The sequence below is a fragment of the Ammospiza caudacuta genome, chromosome 5 (genome assembly GCF_027887145.1).
Source record: "Ammospiza caudacuta isolate bAmmCau1 chromosome 5, bAmmCau1.pri, whole genome shotgun sequence".
Classification (NCBI taxonomy): Eukaryota; Metazoa; Chordata; class Aves; order Passeriformes; family Passerellidae; genus Ammospiza; species Ammospiza caudacuta.
The window spans coordinates 34042337-34062561 of NC_080597.1; the positions used below are offsets into that span (position 1 = coordinate 34042337).

Here is a 20225-nt window from a genome sequence, read left to right on the forward strand (position 1 = left end):
TTGTATTGACTCCAATGACCTTCATGTTTAAGTGTATTCTGTGCCACTGGAAGCACTATTACTTCTCTGCCCATGCAACCTGCCCTGAGAAGAGTTGCACTTCCAGTAAAGGTTTCTAATCTGTGTTAAAGCAGAACCAGGATTCTTCTGTACTTAAAGCAAAAGCAGTGTGTGAAACCTTTGAACTGTGAATGTACTTGAATGCTAATCACATGTCCTTGTATTTGTTCAGGTGTCTTGATCTTCTGAGATGCCAGTGTAACCAGTGGATGGTCTTGTAGATCAGTTATACATTAATTGTCTCCTCCATACTCATCGTGAGCAGTCCTCATAAGATGGATGCTTTGGGCAACCTCCTTCCCCTTGTGGGTGAAAGTGGTGAAGCAGCTAATTCACAGGAAATACTAAAACTTTTGATGGATGAAAAAATGCGAAGTGAGCACCACAAAGCAAATTACCAAACTCTAAGGGCAGAACATCTAAGGTACATCAATTTAAGCAAGTTTCTCTATTTGAGTTGTTAAAAGGGGAAGCTAAATGTTGGAAGGGATTTATTTGTATGTGTGAGATGTGTGTTAGCTATTCCTGTGTGTAAGGAGAGATTTTAAGAGATTTTTGTTCATATAGGAAAATAAGCAATTCGAAGTACCTTAAGACGTTGCAGGTGATGTTTCTGCAGCACTTTTTATGCTTATAACTGTGGGATAACTTTTCATTACAGAAAGATGATATTAATAGCTTAGTTCTTATTTGGTGTCCATATGTTTGCTCCTGTGTGTGAGTCTTTTGAGCTTTAAGGTCTAATTTTAAAAGGTGAATATAAAGTAAATTTTATCTTTCAGATTGCAAGAGGATTATACCAAATCACAAGATGAACTGAAAAGGTTGCTAGTTGAAAAAGAGACTGTACATGACAAATTTCAGCAGCTTCTTGCTGACTTTCAAGAGCAGTTGCTGGCTAAAACACAGGAGCTGGAACAAGTGAAGCAGCAGGTGAGATAATTTACTGGAAGGACTTGGGATGTATTTTTATCATGTAGTAGGACCATGCATATTTTTCTGTTCATGCAGCATGCATACCCAGCTTGGATATATTTCAGATGACTTGAAATTCTCCCAGTCCAAGTAATGGCTCTTCTCTGGAGTGACTATGGGTTGAAAATAGTGTTTCCTTGTTTAACTGAATCATCCAAATCCTGTTGTTAGGTGCTGTGTAAGGCTCTCAGTCTCTATCCATGCTTGCTCTGCTGTTAAGGGTAGAATCATCTGTCTTGGGGGGTAACTTAGGTGCCTAAATCTGTTAGGACAAGTGACTAGAAAGATAGATATTTTTCTTTGTGATGACAGCTTTCTTCTTTCTTTTCTTAAAAAAATCCCAAACCAAAATCAAGCAAAAAAACTCCTCAACATTGAAGATAACTTGGGTGACACTCTATGCAACTGCTTGTTTCCTTAAAGTAATGCAGGACATATTCTTAGGAAAAAAATATAATATCTAACCAAAGGATCCCAGACTCTGAATGGAGGAGATGTGCCTCAGTACCATATCTAGGACTAGTTTCCAGGGACTCCAGGGTACAGATAAGTGAAAGAAAATTAGAATAAATAAGACTATGTCACAGTTGTGGATGAAACTTTTTGTTTTAAACTATTTCTTGGTAGATAGTTTGTTGTGTGAACCCTATCAAGAAATTTTAACAAAATACCTTACAGAATCGAGCTTAAGGCCAGGAGTCTTTCCTGATGGTTTTTTCCATTTAAACCAGTATCCATGTACCTGTTGGAGAACACACATCTAATGTGTTTTGCAAATAATTGTTTGGTGTTGCTTGTTTTGATCTTTTTGGGTTGGTTCACTTACTGTTTCAGTTAGATATTAATTCTTTATCTTTCATGTGAGACTGCTTTTCCTTCCCTCATCCCCCACAAAGGAGATAAATCTCTTGGCAATTCAGCCTGAAATTTGTGTTGCTTCTATTGATAAATGCTGACATTCCAAATGCTTGTTATCTTCCCAGAATATTTTTAGTTCACTAATACTTTTTTGCTTTTGTAACTACTATTAAAATTTCTTTAGAAAAGCCTAGAAAATTAAGTAAAATTCCTAAAAACATATTTGAAATACCTTATTCCTGGCTATGTGACCGATCACAGTGTAAATAATATGAATGAATATGACTAATTATTTGTGATACTTTTCTGTTTTAAGGTGCTAACTCCTCAAAAATTAGAACGGTTAAAAGCAAAAATGTATGAGGAATTGGAGTCTCCTATGAGAGAGCGTTATCAGAAGCTAGAAAATGTAAGTCATAAGTATTGAAATTTTATTTCATTTAGAGTAGTGATTGCTGCTTTATAGTTGTTCCTAAAACCTTAGGAAATTAAAACTGAAAGGGGGAGCAAAGTATGGCATCATTTCTCTGGTACTGCTGTCCCAGGCAGGGAAGGTTGAAATCATGGAAGAGGGAGGAGGCAGCATTCAGTTAATCAAAGACAACTTGTGAAGCAATAGAAACATTGCATGGACATTTAAAGGAAATAAATTTGAAAACTTTAATTTTTTTTTTCTAATTTAGGAAGTAGAAAAATACAGAACACTATATAACAAACTTCGTTACGACCATACCTTTCTGAAATCAGAATTTGAGCATCAAAAGGAAGAACATGCACATATTTTAGAAGAGAAGAAAATAAAATATGAGACTGAGGTATGTAGAATATTTTAGTAGCATAGAAAGTATCTCTGACAAAGCTGCTTGAACATCGTGGAACTATTGGTGCTTGAAGGGTTGTCAGTTTGACTGCATTTCATGTTTGTTTCTATTCTCTTCATTCTCAAAGCACTTCTGTGACTTAGCCTAAGGCTGCCTCTATAGATTTGTTCAGTGATGGGTTGCAATATTTGTGCTATTAAAAGTAAGAATAACTTGCTTTCTGGTAAATGACGTTTGCTTAAAGCTGTTTTTAATCACATTTGTGATTTGTGACATGATGCTAATTTGAAATTAATTATCTGACTGACCAATGGAAGTTTAGGCTTTAAATTACTCATGTGGCAACTTATCAAGGAAGATATATTGTTAATAGCAGATAAGGGTATGTTTTGCAATGTACTTACCATGATGTTAGTTTGGATCAAGATAGTGATAATCAAAAGGATACTGAAAACTTTGATAACTTTATTTCATTTGTATTAGCTCCTGAAGAAACCATTTTTTTATTTCTTTGGACTTTCAAAAGTGTATGTAGCTAAATAAATTGTCAGCTTATTTATGTTTTAAATAGATACATCATTGTAAATGAGTTGCAGATGTCATTTGCATATCCATTTAAGTATTTGTCTGCAAGCATATATTCTAGGATGCCAGATTTGAATGTATTACTCCAAACATCAGACAAAAATCAAAGCAATCATCACTTGCAAAATCAATCCAAGTTTGCAAATGTAGTGCATTAAAAACAGAACAGTTGTCCTTCCTGGAGCTAAACCCACATGCTGCTTTACAGCCTGCCTCTCTCATGGGCTTGTTGAGTTTTTGCTAGTCCTGCAGCTAATTAGCACACTTACACAGAATGCAACTACCTTGAGCCCAGGGCACAGTGTGATCTGGTTTCTCTCAAAGATTTTTTAACATTCCATGTCATTTTGCACAAGGAGGCTATAAAAACATCCTGATTCTTAAATGATGGCTTGGGCATATAATGCAATTGAATCTCCTCATAAAAGGCATTTGGAGGGCTTTTGCTGCAGAAATCAGGTTTGTTCATAGAGAACACTGGTGAAACTTTTAAAAGGACTGCTGCAGATCAGAGTTTGGACTAATCTCCAAATATGGAGAGAATTCTTACATACCTTTCTTTCTTACTCTTCTGGTGTTGCTATTATATTCAGTCCATGTAACTTATTTTGAAGTGTAACAATCTATGAATTTATGTTTGTTAATTACAGTCTCCAGATTGGCTTGTACCTTTTGTAGTACTTTGTGAGAGAGAGTTGGGGTTTTTGTTGTTGTTGTTATTGGGTTTTGGTTTGGGTTTTTGTTTGTTTGTTTGTTTTTTGGTTTCTAGTCTGTCAGGGCCCAGTCATGTTGGCTGTCTGGAGTTATTAGCAGATTTGAGTTCTGTTGTAATTATAAAATAGAGGAATCATAAGAAGTTGGAAGAGACTCTTTATACTCCAAAATCTTGTTTAAAATATTGAAGTGTAATGAGATCAGATTGCTCAGGTCCATGTCCAGCCAAGTCTTGAACATCTGCAAGGATGGGGATTCCATTATTTTTCTGGGCAGACTCTTTCAGTATTTAACCATCTTCATGGTAAACTTTTTTCACAATACGTAGTTGGAACTTCACTTGTTCCGAATTGTGCCTGTTGCCTCTCCTTCCATCACTGTGCATCTTCTCTGAGCTGTGGCTTAGTTCCCTCAGCTTGTCCTTATATGTCATATTCCCCAACCCTCTGAACACCTTAGTGGCCATCTGGACTTGACACAAGCTCCAAGTATAGCTTTACCAGTCCTGGAAAGGGGACAAAGGATCGCTTCCCTGGATCTGCTAGTTATCCCTCTGCCAATCTGCCAGGGTTGGATTGGGTGCTCTGCTGACTGACCTTTAGCTTGTTGTCCACTAGGACCCCCGGATCCTTTTCCATGGAGATGCTGCCTCCCCTTGCTATGGGCCTGTACTGTTGCATTGGATTACTCCATCTCAGATGTGTGTCTTGCTCCTCTTATTGAAGAGGATCCAGTTCTGTCCATTCCTTCAGCTTGTCCAGATTCTTCTGGATAGCAGTTTTGCCTTCCAACAGATTGACCATTTCCCCCCAGTTTTGACACCCAGTTTGGTGTCAAACTCAAGCTTGCTGAAAGTGATTCCATGCCATCATCCAGCTTGCTAATGAGGACATCAACCAGTGTTGCACTCTGTAGTGTTCACAAAAAGACCACGCTAATAACAGGCATTCAGGTGGTCTTGCTTTGAATTTCCTACTCTAAGCAAATGAATGTTTAATGTCCACGGCTACTCTTTTCTGAATTGTTAACTACTGTAAATATTGCTGCCTGACACCTAACCAATGTAAGAACTTTTATTTTTCTGATTAACAACTATCAGATTGCAAGACTGGATAAAGATAAGGAAGAACTCCATAATCAGCTGCTTAGCATTGATCCCACAAGGGACAGTAAACGTGTGGAGGCACTTTCCAGAGAAAAGGCACAACTGTGCCAGAAATTAAAAGCCTTAGAAGCAGAAGTCGAAGAACTAAGAGCAGAAAGACACAACAGTGTTGTGCAAGCAGAAAATGTTCAAAGAGTACAAGCACGACAGTTAGCTGACATGCAGACTGTGATTCGATCTCTAGAGGTAAGATTTTCTGTTCTTATTTTGCCTCCCTGTAGAGTGCAGTAAGAATAGCACTTGGCCTGACAGAACTGTCACAGAAATCACTGATAATTTTGCCATTGACTCCACAATTTGAATTTCTACATTTCAGATTTAAAGTCAAATTGTAGTTGACTGGGAGTCATGCACTGCCAGTTCAACTTTGGAAAGTCTCTCAACTGAGAGACTATGCTGAATGATTATCCTTTCAAAACAAGCGAGTCATATCCATATTTGCAGTCAGTAAGAGGGTCATGTCAACCCTTGCCACTTGCTGGACTTAGAAACCAATATGTTAATAATCTGCTGCAGAAAATTCTTTATTCTTTTCAAGAATGTCACATGATGCACCCCTCTTTAGCCCCTTCATCATCTGTCATTGTCCTATGCCTCTTCTTGCTCCACCACATTACTGCAGTTGTTTAGTACTCAGCTGTTGCTCTCCTTAGTATTTCTGGACTGTTGCACTTTTCCCAAGATTCTACTGTATTCCTCCACATCTTCTGTCAGTCCTTGCTACCGCTCTAGGCAGTGAGCCTCTTCATCTAGATTTTTTGCACAGTTGCAGCATGCAGATAGATGGTTCTTTTTTTTTTTTTTTTTTTGTTACTATTATCAGTGCTGTATACTTCAGTTATAAAATGCTCTGATCTCAACTTAAAAAGTGCTGTAATCTTCTTAGACAGCTTTAAAGAGAGCCCTGCTTAAAACAGAAGTGTTTAGAAAAAGCAAGGTGAAATCATGTATTAGATTATCTTTTTGATGTTCACTAAAGATCAGGGTCTTGTCTTGTAAAGATCAGAGTCTATAATGCAGAAATTGCATTTTATTTCCTCTCCAGGATGTTAATTTTTCCATCAGTATAACTGCATAGGCCAGCATATTACACTTTGTGAACACTAATTGTAGTTATACTGTTTATAGCCCAGTAATTTAGTGGTGAGCACACCTGCTGCCTCCTAAGTAAGTCAGATTACATCACTCCTTATCAAGGAGGATTGAAGATGGCAGTGATTCTGTGTTGGAGGTGTTAGTAAAAATAGTTGTGCCTTTCCAGTAAAATTCAAGACCCTTGTTGTATTGGAATATATGATAGAACAAAGTTGAATATTTATATGTAATACTATATATTATAATGAGACAGTAATATCTGAAAGCCCAGATCAGCTAAAGGTTTCAAATGAGTAACAAGAAGCAACCCAGCTCCAAAAATCCTAAAAATACTTCCTTCATTCAAGGCAGAAAAGAAGTCTGCTGAACTGCAGGTTGATCGCATTGAGAAAGAGCTGCAGATGAGTCATGAGCAAAACATTCTCTTAACTAGCAAACTCCACAAAGCTGAACGAGAAGTCAATTCCTTAGCTGCTCAAGTAAGTACTTTTATGGTGTCTAAAATATATTTTTCACATTCTTTTATGTTTTTCTGCTTATATTTTAGACTAAAAGTTACAATGTCATCTGCTGTGACTTAAAATAGATATGGAATTTTTCCCTCAATTCCAGTTGAAAGACAAAGAATATATGACTTTACAGGAGATATGTCATACCTGGAAGTCTCTCTAAAGATTGAGGTTATGTTGTTACTATTCCTTCTTCTAGATCTTTTTCCTGAACAGAACAAGACTTGTGAAGTGGTATCTTTATATTCATGTTTTCAATGTTCATGAAAGCAGTCAGCCTAAAACTGATCTTTCTATCTTTTTTTTTTCTTTTTCTGGAGGTCTTAAAAACTATCCTCTGAATGGGCTGTGTTAGCTACAGGAAGCAAGCTGCATTGGAATTACTTGTGGAGATTTAGGTTAGATTAGAAGCAGAGTAATCACGTTAGCATAGCTTTTTTCTTTGGTTAATGCCAGCATAGCTTGTACAGAAACATTTCAGTACAGAATTACATCACAGCATTTTAAGTTGACCATTGTCTTAAAACATACTTGAGTGACTTTGTTGTGTTGGCACCAGGTCTTAGAGGTTTCGTTTTATGATTGTATGCTTTTCCTTTTTTTTCTTTGAGATCTTTTTACAGTGCATATTTGAGTGCTAAGTATTTAATTTTGGTGATTCATTAAAATAAGTTTTAATTTACCACAGGAATAAGGTGTAGCTATACTGCTATTTAAAGCCTCTTTATGTAATATACCCTACTTGGCCCCCATGAATGCTCAATAGGAAGGGAAAACTTCTGGTAAAGATTTTTCAGTCATTTCCCAGAATATATAGAATATTGTTACAGTCTTTATTTTTGTATCAACTGGTCTTTTCTGCTCCCCTCCAGAAGCAGGAGAAAATAAAATATTACAGTCATGTTTCTCAAAGGGAGGAAAATAAAAGCTTTATTATAGTAACCTCCACCTGCTTCTGCTCCCACTCAAACCTATTCCTGAGCACAGGTGCATGTTTGTCCTCTGGATCTTCTGCCTTAAAAAAGCCACCTTAAATCTTTTCAAGTTGCCCTGAATGTTATCAACTTGATATATAAGCAACTAAATCTTCCATGTAGTTACTTAATAAGCTACTGTGTCATTCTTAACCTTTTGCCACTTGTATATGCAAGCAGGTTGTAATTACATTTGTCATTGTGAATGGATTTTTCATTATAAGTGCTTTTCTCCAGATATTTAATTCGCATTGACCATGTAATTACTGCGTTCAAATGCCTAAACTATAGAAAGTTTCCATGCAAGCAGTAATTTTCATTGATTTGATGTTCTTAAGGCTCCTACTTTTATGAGGCCATTTGATATGTCTGTAGAGCAGTATTTGATTTAAAATGCACTTCAAGACTATGCAGACCTGGATTTTGAGAAATTGAGTAGCACTCCAGGAGGCCAGGGAGACTATAAGTAGTTACCAAATTGAAATTACTTGGGGAAGTAGTTGATATTCTGGCTTTGGATATCACTGTTTTGATTTACTTGTGGAGATTCAATTTAATTTTATTTTAGCTTGATTCTGAGGTATCTTTAGTCAGAAGTAAAGTAAATATACATAAATTTATTATAGTTAATTTGACATTGGTTTTTACTAACTCATAGGTAAAAGAACTTAAACATTCACATAAGTTGGAGGTAACAAATGTCAAACTGGAGGCAGCAAGAACAAAGAGTGAAGTAGAAAGAGAGAGAAACAAGATTCAAAGTGAAATGGATGGTAAAGTATGAAATTATTTTGTAATTATTTCATCTATTTACTTCAATTAGAATAATACAACTGTTTTTTTGTCTGAATGCTCCCCAGCAGTCTTCAGCTTCTACTTCTGGTCTAGGTGATAGATCTAACAATTCATTTGGTATTTGAAATAATTGTGTTATTTCACTTGCTCTGCCAGGCAAAGAACAATTGAGAGCAGTTTTTCATTTATGTAAATTAGTGCATTTGTGACACAATTTGAGCATAATCTGTTTCAAATTATGTACTTCATATGGTTATTTTTTTCTATTATTGGTAAATTCTCAAGTCTTTCATACTCTGCTTGAAACCGTATCGTGCCACAGAGCTTCAGTGGTTGGGTTTTTTGATTCTGTGTCTGTGGAATTGATACCAATTCCGTAAGGCTGCCACATGAAACAAAATACAACACCTAGCTCATTCTTTGAAGGGAACAGGCATTGCTGTAAGCTACCTGATGCAGCTGAGTATCTAGGCAACTTGAAATAGCTTTCTAGAGTGAAAAGGCCAAAGCTTTCTAGTACTAGTTGTGTTTAAATCACACAACTACACAATTACACCGTTTTAAAGAGAACTGTCCTCATTGATTGGCCATAGCTCCAAAACAGTACATTTGTCTTCCTGAAATAGTTGTTTCTGTTCACTTGCTTTAATAGTAAGTTCGCTAAGAGCAATGAAAAAGTGGTGTTTTCTGTATTGACAATATGCTTACAGTGTATTGCAAACTAGAAATGTTGGCTCTGTGAAATATGAAACTGAATACAGACAAGATTTAAGTTAACCTGAACCAACTGTGGAATTCCATTTGCATTGCTGAATTAGCTGAATAACCAGGAGTCACTGTTAGAGCATGTTGGGTTATTTGTCAGTGAATACAGGTGTCAGTTACAAGATTTTAGTTTGTATAATTTTTCCCTGCCTATGAAGTCATGGTTCTAGAAATGTCTCATTTGGTAATATAGGTGGATTAAAATTGAGATTTGTTGTTGCCCAGTTACTGGTTTCAATGACAACCAGTTTCTGTTTACTGTAAGCTTTTTCCGAAAATGAAAATTTTCTTGCTTGACCTTTGCATAGCTGTTATGGAACAGACACAAATGCTTTGTATAAATTGCTGTGGAGTTTAAATCTGTAATAATATTAACTGTTTAATTACTATCATTTATTAAAGTAAGAAACTCTCATAGACAGTTATTCCAGTGTAATGGTTACTTTTCAAAAGTTTTGGAAATATAACTGTTATACTTAGAAAGGTCTCTTCTTGTTTTCTTGTGTTTTGTTTTTTTCTCCTTCCCCCATTAATTCTGTCATTTGAATTGAGATTTTTAGTTCCCTTTTGTGAATTTATAAAGTCATTTGAATATAGGTTCCTAGGAGGTTCTTACCAATAATGACATGTTTAACTTTTTTAATGTATAATGCAGGGTTGCTGTCTGACAAGGAAATTCTTACTGCAGCTGTTGAGCGACATAAAGTGCTCTTAGTGGAAAAGGATCGGGAGCTAATTCGTAAAGTGCAAGCTGCCAAAGAGGAAGTTTTTGACAATATTGCAGCCTTACAGAATGAAAAGTATGTCTACTGATTGCCTCCTCAGTTTCTAAAAGAGGATGGTTTTGTGATTCTTTTAAAAATATCACTCTGAACTAAACACTTCTGACATTTTCTAGTGATTCTTGTGTGTATGTTGAATAATGTTTTAGGTTAGAACTCGAAAACAGACTAGCTGATCTAGAAAAGATGAAACTGGAACAAGATTCTTGGAGGCAGTCTGAAAAGGATCAGTATGAAGAGAAACTACGTGCTGTGCAGATGGCAGAAGAATCTAGCAAAAAGGAACTTCAGCGTTTGCGGTAGTGTGACTTTTCTAATCTAATCTTAGCACAGATTTCTCATTTTCCCTCCTTAATGTCTTTACAGTAGACAGTATGAAAGCTTACTATTCATAGAGACAGAAGTCTTCATAATGAAGTGTTCACTGGTGTAGATTAAACAGGATTATCTTTTGCACTACGTAAAAAAGAGTGCAGAATTAAAAATTAACTGTTTGAGATGGTGACCCTTTTCGTCCAAACCTTTAAGTGTTATTTTCAATGACCCTTTTGAAGTAATAATTTGGCAATACAACTTTGTTAAAACTAGTTTAGTGCTGGCTGCTGACATAGCCCCAGTGTTAGAGTAAATAATTTCTCATTCCACAATGGCACCATAGCAGAAATTGGCAATCTGAGACCGAATATGATATCTCGGAGTTGGTTATTATGGTTGGGAGTTTACTTAGCTTACTAAAATTGAAGGTTAGCATGATAAAATTAATCATACTCCAAAAGTCTTATTCCTATGTGAATTCCAAGAATGAATAGAAATATATTTTCAGTGCTTTTTTAGTTAAATATTTATTAGCCTTTCAAATAATGCTATTTATTTGTCAGGCTGATTTGTCCTAATTTATAGCATTGGAATTTTGATTAGATAAAAATAAGGATGTCTTACACAATTTTAGATTAAAAATTCAACAGCAAGCTATGCAGACAAAAGAGCTGGAAGAAAAGAAATGTGAAAATGCTGATCTGAAACAGGTAAGGTTTTATTGCATTTTAATGTTTTATAAAGAAATACATTCTTTCCTGTAGTTACCATGTCCTGCGTTTGAAGATTAGATTGAATTTTTAAGGCTTTTTTTTTTTCCCCTGGAGGGATGAAATGTGTACTTCAGATATTTAAAGGAGAAGTGTTCAGAAATCAGTTGTGCTTTCCTGGACCTCTATAAATGGATTACAGTTTTTTGCTTCATGTGTTTTGTGGGTAACAGGGATTTCAAAGCTGAATGTTTATAGACTGGTATATTGAATATGGTTATGCACTATTTAACTGGAGATTCAGTTGCCATGGAGACTTATAAATTGTTTCTAGGTAATGCTTTGCATTTACACTGCGTCTCTCATCTAAGGTTCTTCAAGTGTTTAACAGATGTTTCATAAATGAACAACTAGTGTAAAGATGTATATTTCTATTGCATAGTCAATTGATGGCAGTGTTGAAAACCAAACCTATTTTTTTTAACTCCTGCTTGCCTGTGATGTTATTTAGTAGGTAATAACAATAGCTGTGCATCAAAGTACTCTGCAAGCTGTGTGCACTAGAAGTTTGAGACACTTATTTTTTCCTCCAGAAATCAGAAATTGGGGGATCTAAGTGTCCATGTGAGGGGAGGAAAAGGAAAGGGAAATGATCATTTGTGTATGCTGGCTGCAGAGGTTGGACTTTTCAGTGCTTCCTTGTTTTGTGAACTGATTGGTACACTCCTGTTGGCTGTAACACTCAGTATGTTATGGAACAGAAGAGCCTGGAAAGCTCCACAGCTCTGCTGCTAAATATTTCGTGGTCCTCGAGTTCTGTTCAGGCCTGGGGCTGAAGTGTTGGATTTCTGAAGTTCTGGGGGACACTTCAGTGGCAGAAGCATCCTGCCTATCTTTCTCATTTTAACTACAACAGAAACCCTTTATCTTGTAGTGATTTACTGTAAAGCTTCTGGAGAAAGTGTTGAGTAAAGAGAAAAGAAACGAGTAAAAAAGGCTAATGAAAAGCTAAAGCTAGTTGGTGTCTCCATTTTGCATTGTCTCAGTATCTCAAATCAGTTGCTGGTTATTTGCATATCTTCTGAAATAGAAAAATTCTTTTTTGTTTTGGCAGCAAATAAATGATATCCGACTCCAGCTTGCCTCACTTTCTCAATCAGAAAAAGATTTGCTGGAATCTAATCAAAAGTTGAAGGAAATAATAGAGAGATTGAAACAAGAATGTCAACATGCAAGGGCTCAGGCAGAGAAAGCTCAACTGGAAACAGAGAAGTAATTTTTTTCTTTTGGCTTTATTTTTCATGCTGCTTGTGTTCTTCTCATATGGATTACTTAACTGTGGATTGTAGATTCTGAATAAAGTCAGAAGGTTAAAATGATCAGGAAATATTGAACAGTTGTAAAAAATGGCTGTACATTCTGTGGGCATAGCATGTATAAAAGCTTTCCTCATGTCAGCTTTAAAAACAGAGGAGTTTGTTTCCATTGGTTTCCATTTGTATCTGTTAAAATTAATTATTGATTATTGAGATACACTTCTTGCATAAATTGAAATTCTACTTGACTGAAGAGGGCGTCAAACTTCTATAGGTATAAATGGATCTAGAGTTTCAGAGAGTTCTTTTAAGAGTGTTTAAGCTGTATGTGTGAAAAGAGCATTCAAGCATTGTATTATGCATGATAAGGTTACACAGTCCCAGTCAGTATATGTGTGAATACTTCTTTCCCTTTCCCACTAGCTACTTTTAGCTGATATGAAGTAAGTAAAAGCTTATAAAATATCTTCTAGTTCCTCTCATCAAAATTAAAAATAATCACTTTCCTTTTTTTGCACAAGCTTGACCACATGTCAACAAAGTATGACAATAAATGATGAAGGAAGCCAAATTTTATTCAGATTCCATACAGAAATGAACACCTTCCTGGAATTTAAAGATCAGTTTGTCAGTCTGAAATGGTTTTTCAGAATTTACTAGTTTAGTAACCCAGTATTTGTCAAACTAGTACTGGATTATTGTGTGGTGGGTGCTTCAGAAAGTCGGTGTCCCAGATTAAATGCAACATTTCCAAAGGATATTATGTAACTTTTGTTTTAACATCTCTTTTCCTATTAATTGGTGCTGCAATTGCTATGTTGTCATTAGTTTAAGTAGTGCTTTTCAATTCAACATTTGAAGATATTATTGCATTTGGATGGCAGAGTATGTCAAAAGCACATTAAATATTTGGATGTTTGCTTTAGGGAGGTGTACTCACATGTTGAGTGAGATCATTGCTGTTACTTGAATGAGGCTGTCATTGTCATTTACATATTTATGGATCACAAAACAGTCAGGATTAGTTTTTCCTGGGAAGGCAGTGGAAGGAACTTGTCAGTCTCAGAGATCATTGTATACAAGTATGTAGGTACTGAGAGATGCACTTCAGTCCTCAGAGATCATTGTGTACAAGTATGTAGGTACTGAGAGATGCACTAAGGTTGGTACTGCAGAAATGAAGCAGCTTTGTAGTCTGCATGTAATTCCTGCAGGCCTGTGCCATTGCTACCGTGGAAGCCTTGGGTCATGTTCCCATTGTTTTTGTGAATCTGTGAGTGATAGAACCTCCTTCCTCAGTTCAGTAAATTCTTATGAGCTTGAACACCAAAGAGTTAATTGCACCAAAGCAAGAGGAAGTGAAATAGGGACCAAAAGATGAGACAACAAGATAAAAAGTTCCAGATAAATAGTGCCAGTTGAGCATTGAGCATAAGTAGGCAAAGCTGCTGCATATCTGGCTGTGTCAATCTTAAGCTTGGAAATGAAAATGTGAAAGGAGAAAAACAGCTGAAGGCAAACTATGAGCCTGATACAGATCAGAGATGAGCTCAAACAGGGACTTGTTTAGCATTTTAGTGCTAATGGAACAATATTAGTGGCATTTAAACCAAACAACAACAAAAACGAAAACACAAAACACCTCTAGAAACCCTCACACCTAACTCAAGCATTTTAAACCATTGCTTCAGCTGAAATCCTTTTACTGCTAAGCAGTGCTCATCCAGAATGCTTTGGTTCCTGGGTGCTAGTAGTTATATGCAGTCCAGAGTGAGGTACAAGCCATGCTGCATCAACTAGAAGAGCCATGACAGGTGACACAGGGGCCAGGACTCTGTTTCCCAAGTGAGAGTGGATGATGCCCAATATTTCTACTGTGGAGAAGGGAGAGGTGGTTTGGTGAGAAATTTATGGAGATGCATTCAGAGTCCCTGCAGGGAAAATGCATCTGCCTGGGACTGGAGTAGTAGTGGAAGCACTAATACCAGGCCTTGGTCTTCTTAAAATCTGCTAGATAGAATCTCACCATTTGATTTTAATTTTTAGCAGTAATGTAATTAAATATTCCATTAATTCTTGCCTGCTTTGACTCGCAATGCAGGCAGCCCAAACAAACAAGGCAGCACGGAGAAATGGCTCCTTTCCTGTATACTGCTGGAGAACACAGCCTAATTTTTATGTGTTGTAACCATGCAAAAGTCTAAACAGATAACATATGCCTTTGGTGGTGTGTGTTCAGCTGGAATGTTGTCTAGTAAACCATATTAGTGGGAGCTTCTTGTTGAGCTGGTGTTTGTTCTGGTTGGGAACACGTCCTAAGCAAGTCTGTTATGAAGATTTAGTAGACCCCATAGGGCAGCACCCTGCTCTCCTAAACAGAGAAGGTAGTTGTCAACAGTTCTGACAACTGATGTTTGGAATAGGCATCTGCTCTTGTGTTCTACTATGATGGTTTGACCTGAATTGAGGAATTTTCTCTGGGGGGTTTGGCAGCATGCTGATCCAACAAGACACCAACAATCAGCTTCTCGGAATCAGTTTTCAAAATTTGATAGTTAAAGAAATCCTAGGATAATGCACAGGTTCAAATGTCGTAGTCACAATTAGATTGTTAACATAACAAAATTTACATCAGATCCTTTAAGTATATAAAAGTAGGAGTTGTGAAAAGATGCATCTGTTTTAAGAGCCTTAAGGTATTAACTGAATGTGCTGCTTTGTATAGCCTCTTGATTTTTTTGCCCTGATTTTTCCAAAGAACTTCAGAATACCAGCGTATGGAATGGCTGCAGGAGAAGCATGTGCTTACACAGCGTGTCACAGAGTATGAAGAGAAATACAAGCAAATGAAGAACAAGCTATGTCGAGCTGCTGTTGCTCAGAAGAAGGCACGTTGTCTCTTCCGTTTTGAATGATCCACCCTGTGTAAAGTTCAGCTTTATGTTGGCCAACTAGAATGGTTTCAATGTTAAGAGTTTATTTGCAATCTGATGTATATAATAACTAAATATATTGGGTTCTTCAAGATTAGCATAGAAATAGGTTGAATGACCTGAAAAATAATATTACAGCCAACAACTTTGTTATAATGCCATCAAAGATTTTGTGAGCCTTTCTTTGCACATACATGTGCATTGATTGTTAAGAGGTGAACCCCTTGATGAGAGAGGATGATGATACTAGATACTAGACAAATGATGTTCTACTTTTCCTTGATGGAATATTAAAATTTTATTTCTTCTCCTAAGCGTACTTTTTAAGAAATAATTTGAAAGGAAAAGCAGGTAGAACCTCAAGATTAATTAGCAGTGTTATACATTCAACGTAGGTTATGAAACCTACCAGTGTCTTTTAAGGTTATGGAAAGTTAAGATCAATATGAGAAAAAAAGCCATAAAAACCAAACAACAAAAAACCCAACAAAAACCAAAACAAAAAACAAAAACAGGAAGCATACTTTTTTGGTTATACTTATGCTTGTTTCTATGTGTCCGTTTAAAGGATGACCATTGTGATTCTCAGATACTGCTAATGTTTGTTAGCACAGCTGGTCACTGACCAACAACTGACTGGCAGTTGTGCCTCTTTCATTCCCAGCTATGGATCATTTTCCATCTCTTCTGCTTCCCAACATGGCAATCTAAGCACCTTCAAACAATACAGCATCTCTTCTTAAGGAAGGAAACTCCTATAAAGTGTCACAGCTTGAAACCACATACAGTTTAGATTTAATTTTTACAGGATCTAATCTATTAAGGTATTACTTAGCTGTTTGAAATATCTGTTTTACAGAGAAAAACTCTCAATGACAATAAACAAAGGAGGATGCATGAGAAAATAGAACTTTTGGAAGCCAAAATGGAAGAACTAGAAAAGGAAAATCAAGTGTTAAATAGGTAATTAACTTTGCTTTTTCTTAGCTTGAATAATTACATATGCTCAAGGTATGACTTACAAATATGGAGTATTTTTGAAGATACATGGTACCTATGTTAGTAACCAGAGTCCAGTCTAATGGCCTTTACAGCATTCTTTGAATAGATTCTGTTTAGGATGGGCAGCTGAGATCTTATGAGACAGTTGCAGGGCTGTCTCTTCAAGAAGAAAAAGAGAAAAAAATACCTGATAGGCGCAGTTGCAGGAATCCCTTTAAAAGAAGGAAGTGAACAAGACATCAGAATTGCAAGAGAAACAGACATGGCATCCTCTTTGAAAGGTGAAGTCCTGGTTTTTCCCTCTTCATTGAGCCCCTATGGAGGGCTTGATTTTAATAACTAATGTAGCTTCACTGACTCACTACTGTAAATGGTAATAAAAGCTTAATTTATTTTATGTAAACTCTAATCTATAATAGAGCAGATAGCTAAATATGTAGAGGGGCATTTAGACAGATGTGTAGGCAAAAGAACATACACAGATCTACCTTCCAGTTCTTCTGAGTAAGGATAGGTGGAAACTGGAGGTGTTAAACAGCAGAGCACTCGTGGAGAGCTGTGCTGCTGTGTTGGGATAACAAAGATCTTGAGCAATAAACCATCTGTTATTTCCTAGACAGAATGTTTCCTCTGAAGAATATGCTCGCCTCCAGAAGAGGCTGAAGGACTTGCAGCGTCGGCACAATGAATTCCGGAGTATAATTCTGAGTCCTGACATACCGGCACTCAACCCAGTCGGTGTAACCCCATCGTCTGCCGGGCCTCCTGGGCCTGCAGCGTCCTTCTCCTTTCTTCAGGTGGGATATAGCACAAGCTGTGAAAATAATACAGCAAAAGAGGCTACTGAAATAGTTCTTTTTTACTGACCTTAGTCTTAAGGAAGGCGTATTTCATCTTTGAACAGAAGTAAGAAATTTTGAGTTGTCTGGAGATGTTCCTTCCCTTCATCGCAATAGGAAGGAGTACTTGAAAGACAAAGGAAAACGTTATGGAATGTAACAAGTTTTAAGCCAATTCTCCATACTTTGTCCTTCCCCTCAGAGGCTTCAAATGGCTCCTTCTGAGCAAGGAATGCTACTGTTGCTCTCACACCATGGTTTCATTATTGCAAAGCAGTATTGCTGCTTTTGATTTCTTGTGTGGTTAAAAGTCTTAGGTTGAGCAGCTGAGGGTGAAAATCTCTCTGGCTGAGGTTGAGCAGGTTGACTTTACAGATTCATGGTTACTGAGACCTCAGGTTTATGTGCTCCTTCATCTGAGAGGAGGAACATCTGCAAATGTATTTCTTCCTGATGCTGTTCATCAAGAATATCAGAATAATACCCGTGAAACATTGATGAGTAAAATTTAACAAATATGGATGTTCTGGACTTTACAGTTTTTATTTTCCTTAAAGAAAATGAATGTATTGCTCATTTTGGTCCCTTGTGTGTAAAATGTAATAGAGCCACATTCTTTTTCCTTTAAATTTCAAGGAGGAGCAGCATCAAAGAGAGCTTGCCCTGCTTGGCAAGCGATTGGAAGAATTAGAAACCAGACAAAGAAAACAGCTGGAAGATCTTGGACCGTCTAGAGAGCGGGTAATGGTGGGATGTGGGGACTTGGCAAGAAATAAGATCACTGAGGAAAATGAAGCACAAAGTGAGGACTCCAAATAAAATCTGCATACTCTTTGTACTGTTAGCTTTCAATAACTTATCCTTTGTACATGCTTTTCATATTTTGCCAAAAACAGGGTTGTGTGTGCCTGAATAGCATAAAATATATTCTGCATAGTTACCCATTTGTGGCTCAACTTGTTTTACTGCTGTATTGAAGGACCAGCAGGTCTAAGGACTTTTCTCACTGGGAATCATACAAAGAATATGCAGGGTTGCCATTCATGAGGAGGCTACACCCTGAATTTGTGTTACCAGTGCAATGATATTTAGCATAGCAGCAGTTACAGGCTCAATAATGAGATTCAATTGCAGACTTTTTCTGGTCCACTTGACTTCCCAGTTCTCTGAAGTGCTGCTTCTCTGGGCATGTGTAGGGGAAGTGAAGTGCCTTCCACTATAAGCTAAGAGCAGGTTTGGGATGATTTGATGAAGCTGAATAGCCACAAGTCTGTTGAACCTGATGTGCATCTCAGGGCCCCGAGGGAACTGGCTGATGTTGTTGCTTGTTTGGACATCATGGCAATCACGTGATGCCCTCAGTGACTGGAAAAAGGGAAACTATGCTCCCATTTTTAAAAAGGGAAGAAAGGATGAACCATGAAACTACAGACTGGTGTGCCTCACCTCAGTGTCTGTGATGATCATGGAGCAGATCCTTCTAGATGTGCTGAGGCAAGTGAAAGACAAGGAAGGCAGCCAAGGTAGCCATCATGCCTTTTCTATGGGCAAATTGTGCCTGAGCAATATGGCCCTGTATGATGGAGTGACAGCAATGGTTGACAGGGAAATACCAACAAATGTCATCATTTAGACTTCTGTGAAGCCTTTGGTACAGTCCCACATGACATGGCTGATCTCCAGACAGAAAGGACATGGATTTGATGGGTGAATTGTCATTCAGTGGATAAGGAATTGGCTGATGGACACAGGCAGAGTTGTAGTCCATGGCTCCATGTCCAGGTAGAGGATGGTGCTGAGTGAAGTCTCTCAGAGCTCACTCTTGGGACTGATGCTCTTCAGTACCTTCACTGATGTCTGGCAGTGAGGTCAAGTGCAGCCTCAGCAGGGTTGCTAACACAACAGAAGGAAGGGCTGTCATCCAGACGTGGGCCCATGGGGACATTATGTAGTTCAGCAAGTCCAAGTGCAAGGTGCTGCATCCGGGTAGGGAAAATCCCAAATGTGACTATAGTCTGGGAAAAGAAGTCACTGAGACCAGCCCTGCAGAGAAGGACAGTGGAGTTCTCATGGATGAAAGGCTGGTCATGAGCCAGCAGTGTGCATTCACAACCCAGAAGCCCAACCACATCCTGGGCTGCAGCAAAAGCAGCATGGCCAGCAGGGAAAGGGAGGCTTCGGGGAGACATTATCCTTCCAGTATCTAAAGGGGGCTATAAAACTGAGGGGGACATTTTTCTATGTCCAGAGAGTGTCAGAGGACAAAGGACAACAGTTTTAAACTGAAAAAGGGCAGGTTTCAATATTAGGAAGAAATCCTTTACTGTGGAGGTGGTGAGGAACTGGAACAGGTTGTCCAGAGAAGCTGTGGATGTCCCATCACTGGAAGTGTTCAAGGCCAGGTTGGATGGGGTTTTGAGCAACCTGTAATAGTGGAAGGTGTGCCTGCCCGTGGCAGAGGGATTGGGACCAGATGATCTTTGGTCCCTTCCAACACAAACCATTCTGTGATTCTGTGAACTATTGCCAAGATCCCTTCTCAATAAGGTTTGTTTTTCCGTTTTTTTCCATAAAGTCAAAACATTAAATAACCTTAGCACAAGAAACTTTGAAAATTGTTTTACAAGGTTTGGATTGTTTAAAATAAAACTGACATTTAATATAAAAATTTAAAACAATTTTTTATAATGCCTTTAACACTTGATAATATCCTCTTACTCTTTCAATGTGAAAGTTAATGTATGCTACTCTGGGTTGTAGTTTTGATCACTAACAATGCTGTAATCAACATCTTGGTTGGTATTTTGATGCAGATAAAAAGGATAAAATGAAATTTTAAAAGTTCTGAAAACTTCTATTTGTTACCCTTGACAATGTGCCTCTTGTATTTCTATAATGGGAATGGGCAATAATTGGATTTTTTAATATAATATAGCAGAGATTAGTATAATAAATTGCCTTTGCATTAAGTAAATGTAAGTCTGTATTTATTCCTACTCTAATTTGTTAACC

The 20225-nt window shown here is 37.4% G+C and overlaps 1 protein-coding gene across 1 annotated transcript; it reads left to right on the forward strand.

The window, feature by feature from the left end:
- The first annotated feature begins 261 nt into the window (after positions 1-261).
- On the forward strand, positions 262-19913 carry CEP83 (centrosomal protein 83). Its single transcript, XM_058805407.1, has 15 exons — positions 262-484; positions 843-993; positions 2210-2302; positions 2577-2708; positions 5113-5364; positions 6621-6752; positions 8415-8529; positions 9972-10116; positions 10248-10397; positions 11048-11123; positions 12238-12395; positions 15198-15327; positions 16232-16335; positions 16991-17171; positions 17850-19913. The coding sequence occupies exons 1-15, from the start codon at positions 336-338 to the stop codon at positions 18030-18032; spliced, it is 2151 nt and encodes a 716-aa protein (XP_058661390.1). The 5' UTR covers positions 262-335; the 3' UTR covers positions 18033-19913.
- The last annotated feature ends 312 nt before the right edge of the window (positions 19914-20225 follow it).

What these genes read in the sequence shown, in the direction of transcription:
- CEP83 (XM_058805407.1), top strand. Translation starts at nt 336, where the DNA reads ATGGATGCTTTGGGCAACCTCCTTCCCCTTGTGGGTGAAAGTGGTGAA. An exon ending in CTAAGGGCAGAACATCTAAG is followed by an intron (nt 485 to 842) that starts GTACATCAATTT and finishes TTTATCTTTCAG; the next exon opens with ATTGCAAGAGGATTATACCA. An exon ending in CTGCTGTTGCTCAGAAGAAG is followed by an intron (nt 15,328 to 16,231) that starts GCACGTTGTCTC and finishes TCTGTTTTACAG; the next exon opens with AGAAAAACTCTCAATGACAA.